Source organism: Electrophorus electricus, chromosome 12, assembly GCF_013358815.1.
Source record: "Electrophorus electricus isolate fEleEle1 chromosome 12, fEleEle1.pri, whole genome shotgun sequence".
Taxonomy (NCBI): domain Eukaryota; kingdom Metazoa; phylum Chordata; class Actinopteri; order Gymnotiformes; family Gymnotidae; genus Electrophorus; species Electrophorus electricus.
In genome coordinates, this window is record NC_049546.1 from 16,993,098 (window position 1) to 17,006,345 (window position 13,248).

At 38.5% G+C, this 13,248-nt stretch overlaps 2 protein-coding genes across 2 annotated transcripts in view; both read right to left on the reverse strand.

The window, feature by feature from the left end:
• si:zfos-80g12.1 (sestrin-3) overlaps positions 1 to 1,242 on the reverse strand; it is a 13,951-nt gene extending 12,709 nt beyond the window's left edge. Inside the window, exon 1 of the mRNA XM_027012990.2 lies at positions 1,121 to 1,242. Within this exon, the coding sequence (XP_026868791.1) occupies positions 1,121 to 1,186 (66 nt within the window). The 5' untranslated portion in view covers positions 1,187 to 1,242. The remainder of the gene's footprint in view (positions 1 to 1,120) is intronic.
• Positions 1,243 to 9,052: 7,810 nt separating this feature from the next.
• On the reverse strand, positions 9,053 to 13,133 carry il2rgb (interleukin 2 receptor, gamma b). The gene is made up of 8 exons (XM_027013042.2): positions 13,032 to 13,133; positions 12,486 to 12,609; positions 12,205 to 12,383; positions 11,786 to 11,925; positions 10,188 to 10,347; positions 9,918 to 10,023; positions 9,752 to 9,836; positions 9,053 to 9,664 (listed from the first exon to the last, which is right to left on the reverse strand). Exons 1-8 carry the CDS (start codon positions 13,114 to 13,116, stop codon positions 9,527 to 9,529), a joined length of 1,017 nt encoding a protein of 338 aa, XP_026868843.2. The 5' UTR covers positions 13,117 to 13,133; the 3' UTR covers positions 9,053 to 9,526.
• Positions 13,134 to 13,248: the final 115 nt, after the last annotated feature.

A 13,248-nucleotide genomic window follows, 5' to 3' on the forward strand; every position in this document is an offset into this window, starting at 1 on the left:
GTCTAACTTAAGATGTTGAAATGGACTCCTTTCAGCATTCAATTTGGACTACATTCCCATGTCTAACTAAAATGTAAAACACTTTAACGTATACTGGGTTTTATTCATAAACATCGATAGCATGCAAAACCCCCTTTTGTGCACAATAGTTACACCGATATAAACGGAATAAACTCCCTATCGCTCAGTTTCCATTAAAAGAAAACTCATCTTGGACGGAATTCGGAGACTTCAACAAAACAACGATATTTTCACATTTCCCTCGCCAGTTATGTTAGTTAGTTAACCCGCTGGATATGGCCATCTCAATGGGCTAACGTTAGCTAGCGGTCAGATATCTGAATTAGTTAATCCCTTAAGACTCCAGGCTAAAAATACAACACTGTGAGTATAATGAGGCAAATTAGCAAAACTGACAAGTCAGCAGATAGTTGTGTCCATACCTACAGGTTACCACCAAACTAATCTTTTTTGTGCATTGGAACAATAACGGAAAATTGGAGTTCATGTTAATCGTAGCGCTGCTAGCGTTAGCTACCAAAAACGCCCCCTCAGCTCTCGGACAAGGCAAGTTCAAGGCTCCCCTGCAGCTCCGAGACAAGTTGATCAGCTAGGTTAGCCAGCACTAACTACCGACGGGAGTTTGACGGAACTAATTAGCCACTCGAGCAGCTATCATTGTAAAAATAAACTTGTTAAAAGTTCAGAAAAAAATCTAAATGTTAGCGAGCTAGCCAAATGCAAAAATGTTAAATGTAGCTGGGTTAGCTTAGATGAGTCGCTGTAAAAAAAAGATTTAAAAAAAAAAGCTTACATCTCCAACGACCTCTAGATAAACACTATGTGGGAGAGCTCAATTAGCTAGCTGACGAAATAATTTGAGTTACTGATTTTAAAGATAATGAATGAATGAATGAATGAATAGCACCAAATTATCGTGCTAGTTTTGAAGGCTGACAAGCAGCCCACTTTCACAGTTGGACAGCGTTAGCTCCCGAGCTACCTGGCTAGCACACATATTTGGTTTTCTACAGTGCAACTGAGACAACCACAGCTAGCTAGTTGGTTGGTTAGAAATATATAGTTATGGACGGCAAGCGTTACAGCATCTCGAACTTGCCTGGTTCTGGACACGTTGGCATTGAGTTCCAAGGCGATAATCCATTTTTTTCGCACAGATGATCATTTTCGTCCCTGTAAGTGCATGAATACGACTCCCCTGTCTTTAGCGATCTTGACCAACTCTCTAACAAAAGCCAAGCCGCTATGAAAGCTACAAGTCCGGACATTGGCTGCGGTACTATTGGATGAAAATAGTAGTCTGACACAGAGTCTATCCAGTCAGAGTGCCCGAAATGCGGGCTGATCAGTGAGAAACTGTCCAATGAGCAAAAGCACAGGAGATTTTAGGTTACAGCCGTCTCAGCCAATCATGTGGTGGAAAAATACCTGTCCGTTAACCGCTTTGGCTCAGCCTCTAATGATGTAATGCTAGCTACGGCTCTCACGAGTTTAACTGAGAGGTAATCTTTGTGTTAAATGTATATTTTACTATTTATGCGTGTGTCTGCTTATGTGTGGTTGACGTTACCTGACGATGACATAGTGATGATATTAAAGAAGGGATCATGAAATCGTGCAAATGAAACAGGGTACTGCGAAAGTGTGTGAAGATCAGCGTTAGTTTACTTTTAGGCAATTCAAACAAGTTGAGCCACACATTTTAACAACTTTAAAGGGACGGTTACACAGCAACAGAAAGCAGGAAAGCAATTTTGAGGAGAGTAGCTTTGTGATCCTCTGCACCAACACAACTGACTCAGCTCATGAGGAGCTTAAAAATGACCTATATCAAATTCATGAGCAGGATATAAACACAAAGAGGCTTGATACTCAGGAAGACGGAGTAGACTATATTATGGTTATAGATTTAGTCCTTTGTTTGTAAGCAGGATATGTGCAGTGTGAATAATGGATGCTGTCATTTTTTTGTTTTTTTTTACCAGTGCACAAGAGCATTATTTCTGACTTTGTACTCATTATATGGCTAGCAAAGGTAAAGAGCCCCTGGCTCCCCCGAAGAAAATTATTTGTTACATTAAAGGTACCGGTCAGTATAAAAAATATATGTCTGTTAAAAATAACAATTCAATCTCATCCTAACTTCACAATCACATAATTTCCCTAATGCTAATCCATAGATGTATAGTAGCATTTAGTAATTAATTTTTTTGGTCAAACTGCTCCTTTAATTCTCACTGATTGAACAGTGGTAGCACCTAATAAGTAACATTAAAAATATATATACTGAAAAGTAAAGCTATGCATCAAGATGTGTTGAATTCTGTTCTAGATAGGCTGCAGTATCTATCTGTAATTCAATGCTCCATCTGAACAGAGGTCTAAGGAAACAATAGGATCTGGTAATGTATTTATGATATGATATTGAATTATTGCACAAAAGAGCACTTTGTTATCAGAGTCCAGAGGCTTGGCATTTAACTGAGCCCTCTGTGCTTGTATTTGCTTTGCCCCTCAAGTAAATGCTAATCTTGCAATAGAAACAGAGGGAGGGTGGGGGGTGTTCTGTGTTACTGCAGTAGCATTTATCATTAAATCATATTGGACTTTCAGAACAAATCACAGATCATCTGTTTATAAATAACCATCACAAAGGCTAAGAGTACAAGCTCTTAGATAGTTCCCCACAGTCAGGAAACTTAACGGAAGCCTTCCTGTCCCCTGTTATTTTTTACTTCTATTTTCTATTTTCTATTGTTATTTTAATTCCATCATTTCACTGATGTCTAATCACTAAATCTGGTTGTTTTTCTTTTCTATAGCCCAAGATCCATGAATCTTCCATGTAAAACTATACCATTATCCTTCATTTGACAGAACCATAACATTAAATGCAGGCAGAGTGCCATTTCCTACATGTTATGTAAAGTGTAGCTTTATCAAATAATTATGTTTTGTTTACCTTTGTGAGCTGAGTATAGCATTGGTTGTAGGAATCCTTGGAAAGAAAATTCATTATCCTTATTGCAATAAAACACATTTCACACTGCTGCCACTTTCAGTCTTAAGAATGGAGGCAAGGAACATTTTTCAGGTGGTCATGTGCTATTTGTCATTGAAGGTCTTTCTCCAGAAGTGTCATTTAAAGGGTGGTCCAAACATAAAAATAATTCAAATATGTGCTAAAAATGTCACTGCTGCCCTGTAATTAGATGCTAATTATTCCAGCAAATTCAATGTCACAGACACCACTCCCTGACTTCACACCATATTCAGCACATTACATATTACTGATAAACAGGACCAAACATTACTGAATGAAATCCAGCATGTACCAGTTGGATTAATATATATTTGATGGAAGATATATGATATAAATGGATATATATAATATCTAAACATATAAACATATACATAATTAACAACAGGGTGCCTTTAACATGTGATATATATATATATATATATATATATATATATATATATATAGAGAGAGAGAGAGAGAGAGAGAGAGAGAGAGAGAGAGAGAGAGAGAGAGAGAGCGAGCGAGAGAGAGAGAGGGACAACACTGTGTATCTACTATTGTATGTTCATAAATTGAGAGCAGTCAATTGTCATGCATTCTGGGAAAAAAAATTACTTGTCAAACACTGCTTTGTAACAACATTCAGTGTTCATACTTACAAAAATGGAAGAGCTGTAATCAGAGTCAAACTGAGGGCAAACCTCATTCACTCTCTCACTTACACAGAACAAGCAATCAATTCAGCAGTGTCCCTGCAATGGGCCTCTTCAAAGTGTCATTTACTGAATCATAAGTACTGAGAGCAACCAAAAGTGAGCGGTGAGTGCATAAGGAAAGGGACTGTGCTTGGAACTCTGCTCCCCCACACATAGACACAAGTTGTTCCTAACCTCAGTCGCACAGGGACACAGGGAGAGGAGACTTTTGTCCCTGTAGGCTTAGGTACACCTGAGTAGCTGGCGGCTGTGAAACACAAACACACATACACACACACACACACACACACACACACACACACACACACACACACACACACACACACACACACATACACACACACACACACACGCACGAGATAAATGAGTATTAACCTGTTTTATGTTACGTAGTTATGTCCTATGGTTTTTAGGTTCTTTAGGTCTGATGTTTTGAACATTATTTAGAGGGAGATTCTGTTCTTGGTTTGTTCAGTTGGATTTTTCCACTCTTCACGTCACTTTCACTGTCCTGGCATAAACCACTTCATAGCACATACACCCTCCTAGCATCACTCACTACTAATGGAAAATAAAAAGAAATGCAAGACTTTCAATCACATTCTTAGATGAAAAATGGTCATGTCCCACAGGAAAACTGTGTGGGCCTCTGAAGTTCAGGACAGATTTATAGTTGTACAGCTCTACCAAACACCTAGATATCTGATGCTTTGGATGTTGAACATGGGAAATTAAATGTCTGGACATTATCAGGCAAAATTCATCTAGCCACCAGTGAATAATATATTTTGGTTAATAGTTTCTAACAATGAAAATTCACAATGTCAGTCCTAATAATTGAGGTAAGACTATGGTTCACCTAGGCCTTGTGAGAGTTTGCAATGTTTCTGATAAACTCTTCTGATGTAAATAAATAAATAAATAAATAAATAGATAAATAAATAAATAAATAAATAAATAAATATAAGGAAGACCTTTCTTATTTAATGGGAATAACCACAAGGGGGCAACTTCCATCAGATAATAAATGACACATATTTGAACAAATGATCGTGTAAATGAGATTAAATGTAATTTGTACAGGGTTTTAACCTAGCAAAGGCAGATAAATGTTGCATGAATAGTTCCCAAGGCAAGATGCTGTAACACTGGTCATTTTCAGAAATCAAATACGTCACGCTACTTCCCATAGACGAACATTAGTAACACTTGGTAAACAAGTGAGTCTGGAAAGGGGCTTTCTTCCTGATTCTCTGTTTAGTGCAAACTGTTGATGATTGAACTGAATAAGTATACTGTTGGTATGTAATTATTTAGCAACTTGGGTTTATAAATGGATATATTATAATCAGCTGGGTTTTGATTTTTATTTTGTCTTTAAGATGTAAGCAGGTTCAGTAAGATGACACCTTGTGACACATTTGCCTAATGGCTGGTTGATAACCACTACGGTGAATGTTTTTTTCTTTGAAATTTTCATTTCCTTTCTAAAGAAAGAAGTCCCTAAAGTCTAACCACAAACTAGCCAACAGCTATAACCTTTAGTCTTTCTGACTACATTGCTAGCTCAGCTTACTGTCTATCTGCTGGGCAGACTTGATACGTCATACCTTCCTTAACACTTTCCCAATAGCGGTGTTCAACATTTCACATCATGTTTTAAAAAAAAAAAAAAAGTTTTTAAATCCAAAAAACTACTTGATTATCAGAGAAAAAACAGTTTGGGAGATGATTATAACAAGCACAGAAGATTAAACCACTAACTGACATTTCTGTGCTTCGCAGCTGCATTCCACCCACTTGGTTGGATGTTGCACGATGCAAAATATGTCTAGAGCATCTTACAGCTTATGATAAATTGAGACCACATTAATGAGAGTAACACAGATAACAGACAGAGATGGGCTGTGGGTTGAGATTTCTACAAGGGCCTTTATCTGAAAGCCTGTCTTCCTGAGAACTTACTCCCACTTTCAGTCTTATAGGCTGGGTGTTTGAAACCAAAATGAAACTAGGTACAATGATAGTACAACGACTGCACCCTTGCCTACACCTTTCTAAATATAACCCCCCCTTACATATTTTCATCAGTTTTCTCCCATCTGAGCAAAGCTTGGTAACAAACAGGTATTCATACTAACCAATCGCAGCTGACTGTGATGACATCATCTGTTACTAAATGTCAAGGGACCATCAAACAATTCCACAGCTGCTTAAAAAGAGAGTGACACAAAGGCTGGAGATAAGAAGCCAGTGGAAATGAACTGGAAAGTTACTGCAGCCACATGCCATTAAAGGTGCAGAGTCAGAGGCATAGGCTATTCTTGAACAGGTACATAACTAGATACAGAATTAAATGTAAAAAATTAGTTTCCAGTAGGATCAAAATAATACATATTTTTGAATGTAAATGACTCAAAATAAACAACCCAGGGAGAGACAAAAACAATAAATTGTGGGCCATTCGCATGCATAATCTTTTAATCTTTCTAATTAATATGTTCACTGCAATGGCAACAATACTTATTCTTTCATAGTCAGAATGATACTATTGCCAGCACCAGCAGATGAATAATGAACATGTATATAATACATACAGTAGTGGAGCTGATTTCAAAGGTTGAAACAATAATTACTGAACAGGTGGATTAGAACAGAAAAGGCAGAGCAGAGTCCAGTGGCGTTTAAAAAATATGTGCATGTGTGTAATAGGTATTACGGTTCCTCTTGCTTCCTGTTTCATCAGAAGCATCTACATGCACTTTTCGTCTTTGCCCCTTAACCTCTGGGGCAAATGCAGCGATTGAAAGTCCGTTCACACTTGAGGGTCTCACTCTATGCCAATATAAAGCTGATGTTGCATATTGTATATTTAAATGATCCTGATTATAAATATGGATCATTATAAGTTTGTTTTTTTTCAAGATAACGTATTTTTACACAGAATCTTTTGTATATTTTGAAAAGGAAATGTAAGTGGTTTTCTAGACACAGGTTAGGGGAAGATGCCAAAGAAACAGAACAACAGCCACAACACAGCCACAGAAGGAGCAGAGGGGTAGCCAAGGGGTTTAACAGGCTATGAAGACTGACTGGCTGGCTGGGCTGGCTCTGAGCAGGGGCTTCTCCTGATGTTTTATGGTCTTCCAAAGGTGCCTGAGACAAGTCTTCTCAAGGCTGTCAATTTGATTAGGCAGCACTTCCTGAAAGACACACACACACACACACACACACACACACACACACACACACACACACACACACACACACAAAACGAACACCTCAAATAATATATGCATTTAAATGTTCTATCATTGTGATTTTTTTTTTCTCAAAACTTGTGGCAAAACACAAAGCCCACAACATTAATGACAGAGCCAAATTACGTAGTCTGTACATCTTGACAGCATGCCACAGATGTAGGTGAACACTTCTGGGCTGCTGTACTAGTCAAAAGGGAACCTAAAATATTTACACTAGTGATCTGGGACCTCTGGTCTGAAGACGCGCCAAAGTGTTGCTATCCTGTTATCCATTTGCCAGATCTGAACACAATGCCTCCTAACTGCAGACACCAACTGCAGTCACCTTACCACAGCCTACTTTTGGAGGAGTCCATTGTAAAACAAATAAATTGATAATTAAATACATTTTTTTTTTAAAGGCTTTAATTGGGCTCATGAAAATAGAACCTAACGAAGTCATAAAAGACTAGAATCATTAAACACTTAACCCTAAAGCACAAAGGCTGTGCTCAAAAAACATGAAGATTTTGGCTTTTTATCTGACTAGCATTCAAAGCTAGAATAGTATTATTAAAGTTGATCACTGGACACCCACTTTACAAAAGAATATTTGACTCAGTGAGTCCCAGCTTGGCTCTCAAATCGTGTAGAAGGACAATTATGGAGCAGTTGGTGTTAACCAAGTACTACTCATTTTCTAAATACGGAAATACAGTAGCTTAGCACTTTGCTACAATCAAAACAGTGACAAAGCAAAATATTTAAAACTTTTTATTTCTGCGATCACAAACCATAATCCAATAATCATTAATAAGCAATTGCATTGATTTCAAGTACATTTCTACTTATACATGGCATGACACAACAGAGATAGATAAATGTAATCTGTACCCTTGCAGAGAGCCCAGCAATATCTTTACTTCCTTCGGAAGCTGAGGGAAGCCCATCTCCCATCACCCATCCTCACTACCTTCTATAGAGGTACTATAGAGAGCATCCTGAGCAGCTGCATCACTACCTGGTTTGGGAACTGCACCGCCTTTGACCGCAAGACCCTCCAGAGAATAGTGAGAACAGCTGAGAAGATCATTGGGGTCTCTCTTTTCTCCATCACGAACATCTATACAACACGCCGCATCCGGAAAACCACCAGCATTGTGAAAGACCCCACACACCCCTCACACGAACTGTTCACCCTTTTGCCATCTGGAAGACGGTACCGCAGCATCTGGTCCCGCACCTCCAGACTGTGCAACAGCTTCTTCCCAGAAGCCATTAGACTCCTGAGCTCTGGCTAACTCCAATCCCAATTTAGATTCCAAAAATGGGCGTTTTATACATACACATGCTTATACACAGTCACACACACTCACACATTGTTTTGCATCGGACTAGTGCTGAAGTCAAACTTCACACAAATAAACTATGCACTCCTGTTGCAGCCTTGCACATTATCCTACTTGCTGCTAGAGTACTGTACTAAACCAGCACTGTACTCTGAACTGTTCTGGCTGCTACCGGTGACGGCTATGTTCAGGGTAGCATGTCATTGACTCCTGTGCACAACTCACTTTATTCCCAGTACTGTGTACTGGACTAAATAATTGCACTGTTTGTATTTGTCCTGTCCTGTATTTATTATTATTTAATGTTTATGACATTTTGCACTATATTGCACTTTTTGCGCTTGTGTAGCATGTTGTCTGTTGCACTGTAGTTTTGTGTTGCACCATGATCCTGGAGGAACATTGTCTCGTTTTTGTTGTGTACTTGTATATAGCTGAAATGACAATAAAGCCTCTTTGAACTTGAACTAATGTATATGAACATCAGAACATCCAACATCAGAACATCTACCATGCCTGCAGGTCAGTTTTTAAGATGCTGTGTATCTCACAATTGTGAAAAGGTTGTGATACCATTCTAGAGTGATGTAATCACCACGCCTTGTCATATCACAATGACAATGACAGTTTTGCTTTGAGATACACAAATGAACAAATAAAGGTAGCGCTATGTCTATTGTTACATCTACACTAATAAAAAAGTAACTTAAAGAAATTGCTTTATTATTTTATGAACCTAAGTACCTTTTGAAAAATCTTAGCTTAGGAAATTACTACAAAAAAAATCACTTAAGTGACATAGTAGTCTTCGTAGAAGTAGATGTTCTGTCAAAATTATTTAAATAACATTCTTTCCTTTGCTTTGGTTTAGTTTCAGTTCTCATGACAATTGCAGAATGAGGAAAATACAAATACAGATGCTGGTTAAAACAGTTACACATGGAGGACCCTCATTTTTCACTCATCATGTTTTTGCTCTGTCAGCCTAGTGACTACCAACCATTTATAACACACAAAACAAAGACATGAATAATAAAATAACCAAAAAATGTTTCTCTCACTTTACAGCCTAAGACCTGCTCATATATTGTTACACTAAATAAGTGGATCCAAATTATGCACAAGGTGCTTGCTGATAGCAACTTGGCCAAAATATGAGGAACACAGTAGATCAGCTTAAGAGGAAGGCTGTTCCGCAGGCCCATCCCGGCCTGGAGGCTCAGGTGTGTCATTGGGATCGCACACGACACAGGGAGCATCTGTGTAGTCTGGGTCGAAAGCCTCCTTCAGCTCTCGGGAGACATGAACCCAGCTCTGAGGAGGGCACAGGGAGATTTGGATATGATTTGTGATGAGATACAGTGGTTTTGAGCAATACAGGGTTTGTGCACACAGGCTTACCTCGACATTCCCATTGTATTTCTGAAACAAATTCTGCAGGTTCTTGCTTGGGTCAGGTACCACATGAAGTAAAACGACCCTTATCCTGTGCACAGAGGAGTAAGACTTTTAGAAGTAGTCAAAACTTCCAAAATCCATACATAAACTACTTATATGTGGACCATACCTTTCATAATAGCACAGAAGCACAGCAAGGCCGATAAGAATAATGGCACCCAACACAGAGGCAAACACTTGCAGCCACTCCTGAAACTGTGATTCTTCTGTGCTTGCTAGAAAGGCATACAATAGGCAAACCAAAGAAAGAAAATAAATTAAATTAAATAAGAATCTTCAAATCCATTAGCATTCCATTCTGACCACACAACATTTCTTGTGGCAGACATATTTTCTTAAGAAACTTAAATTTAACATGTTAGGTACAATGGCATGGTACCTGTGTAGTTTCTCCAGTGAACTGGATCACTCCAGTCACTCCAAAGCTCTGAAGGACCGCAGGCCTCCTTCATATTGCTCCTTACTTGGAAAGTATAAACAGCTAGCTTGGAGGCATGAGATATGCAGTAGTGAGAGGACAGCCCTGTTGCAGTGTGGCTCTGTAGGGTATAGACGGATGAAAGTGACAAATAAGTTCTACATTAATGTAGTGATCAAATAAACCTACATGATTTTTTTTTTCTCTTGGCAGTACATGCATCAAAATGTATCATGCACTCTAAAACAAAAAGGCTGCACAAACAAAACTAAACTAATCATAAGATTGGTTTGTCCAAAACATCCTGTCTCTCTGGAAACCTTGTGTACTTTATCTTGTGTATATACAGTACCAATAGAAAATATTCATACCCTTTGAAATAGTGTTCAAAACTCTTTATTTACAGCTTCATTTACACCTTGAAAAAAGGAAACTTTTCTGAAATTTAGTTTATAAAAATGAAAAGTAGAGTAATACAGTTGGACAAATGATCAGTCCCATGTTTGTATATGTCTCCACCTTTGCAAACCTAGACTGGGGAATATTTGCTCATTCTTCTTTGCAGAGTTCAGTCAAATTTTGTGGTGATCTGCAATAGATTGCCCTCTTCAAGCCTATCTGCAGATTTTGAGGATTAGTGAGCATCAGAGCCTCTACCCAGGATGAAACATCCAATATTCAGGAGTATGGCAGGAAGATGGCCCCAAGTGATGAACTGCTTAGTGAGTACCTCAAATAGGAAACCAAGGTGGATGGGAATGAGGAGGAACAGGGACCATCATGGGAAGATGGGCACTTCATGATTCCCATTTCCTGTGGGATTCCAAGGGACTGCTCTCAACATCTGTTATGTTACCTTAAAAAAAAAAACCAAAATTCTGCACTCGCCCTCCTGACAATATTTTTCCTTCAAGCTCGGGTCTGGGAAGCCTGGAGGTTTGAGCGTCCTACGTAGTATCTTAGCTGCTCCCAAAACTGCACTCTTCTGGACAGAGATCTCGGATGTTGTTCCTGGGATCTGTTGGAGCCATCCTCCTAGCTTGGGGGTTACAGCCGCCAGTGCTGATTACCACAGGAACCACAGTTGCCTTCACCCTCCGCATCTTTTCTAGATCTTCCTTCAGACCTCGATATTTCTTGTGCTTCTCAAGTTCCTTTTTCCTGATGTTGCTATCACTCGGGATTGACACATCCATCACTACGGCACTCTTCTGCTGTTTGTCCACCACTACTATGTCTTTTTAGCCGTTACGATCTGAGGTCCTGCCTGGTGTGGTAGTTTCCAGCCTCTACTGATCTCATGTTCAGCGCTTGATCCTGTACTGCCATGACTACTGCCAATCCAGCCTTTTCCAGCCATTGGAAGGATTTCTCCATATCAGCCAATAATATATATTCAAAATTGTAGTGAAGTACACTTTGCTTTCACAGCTGATGAAGGACTTCTGTCTGAAATGTCCTGTTTTGCTGGAAAACTTGTGTACTTCACTACAATTTTGAGTCTCTCTACATCTTTTATTAAAGTACACTGCAGTTAAATATAAATAAAAAATTTTTACCTGCCATGGGTCAGCGTCTCTCCGATAGCGAACCATATTGACCACACAGGACACCTTCTTAACAAGGTTCACCCAATGCAGGCACAGCTCATCTTTGGAATTCCATTTGGCAGAGACGTTATAAGGGGAGTTGAGCTTCACTGGAATATATGGAAGTATGTCAAGGGTACAAATTAACACACAGATTAGAATGGTAATTATTAAAACATTGCTAAACAAAGTTGGTGCAACAAATATTAAAAATGTTTTTAAAAACAAACAAACAAAAAAGTAAATGGAGGACTACAAAAAAAAAAAAAAAAAAAAAAAAAAAAAGATTTCCATATATCTGAGAGAGGCCAGAACTGCAGTTAACAGATCCTTTCATTATTTAGGGGGAAATTGTGTGATTGTATGTCCTATTTAACATGAACTCTTACCTCTTTCTTTGAGAGTTGTGTAATTTCTAGAGATGAACTGATTACTTCCCATGTACAGCTTTGTATAGATAGAATTGAACCTTTGTGCTTGATCTTCAAGAGGAATCCTACAGCCTACATTATGACCATGCTCTTGAAGGTACTCTGAACACTCCTGATATGAACCTTGCCTCTGAAATCTGATGAGAAAAGAAACTTATTAATATACCCCCACTTTCACTGAAAAATGGCAGGTGTGGATGGCAACGGTGCAGTGGACATGAAGCTCCACATAGACGTACACACTACTGAAGGTGTAGTTCATCTCCCACATTTGTGCTGTGGTCCAATTGCAGTCCACATAGTCAAGATTGATGACCGTACAACTGATGTTAATTGTACAATCCAAACTGGTGCAGTTCACACCTGCACAGGTCAAAATGGGACATGTCAACACATGCACGGCAAATGCTCACAGCATTAAGACAATACCAAGCAAAATTTCAAGAAGAAACAGCAGGAATTAAGATTTGTTTGTTTAACAATTTAGAAGGAATTGTTAAGATTTAAGGCCATTAGTCACCGCTAACATTAAAAACTACTCTTAGTACCATAATCTGCACGTCAGCGTAATGCATGGGAAATCCCCCACAAAATTTCCAAACACATTTTTCTTTGCTGTACTGAGTAAAGACAAGGTTTTATTTGACAAGGCTTAATCTTTAATACCACTTCTTAATAAATGAAAACAAAGTAAATGAAAACATTAAGATCAGGATCATTATTGATTTTCAAGAAACATTTTTACTGCAAAGATATAAATCAATTGAAAGGAGATAAATACTTACTGGGTTGAGATCTAGACCAACATCCTTGAAAAAATATGACAAATAAAAAACAAGAGAGAATCTTTGATGTTGATACCCAAGTCATGTTACATAGTTATACCCTTCAATCAGAGCTTGAGCACAAAATGAGTTACGGTGACTATAAGCACAGGATGTAAGTTATGAAATTCTTCCGTATTTCACTACTTCCTCCATGTGCTGATAAGTACGTCATGGG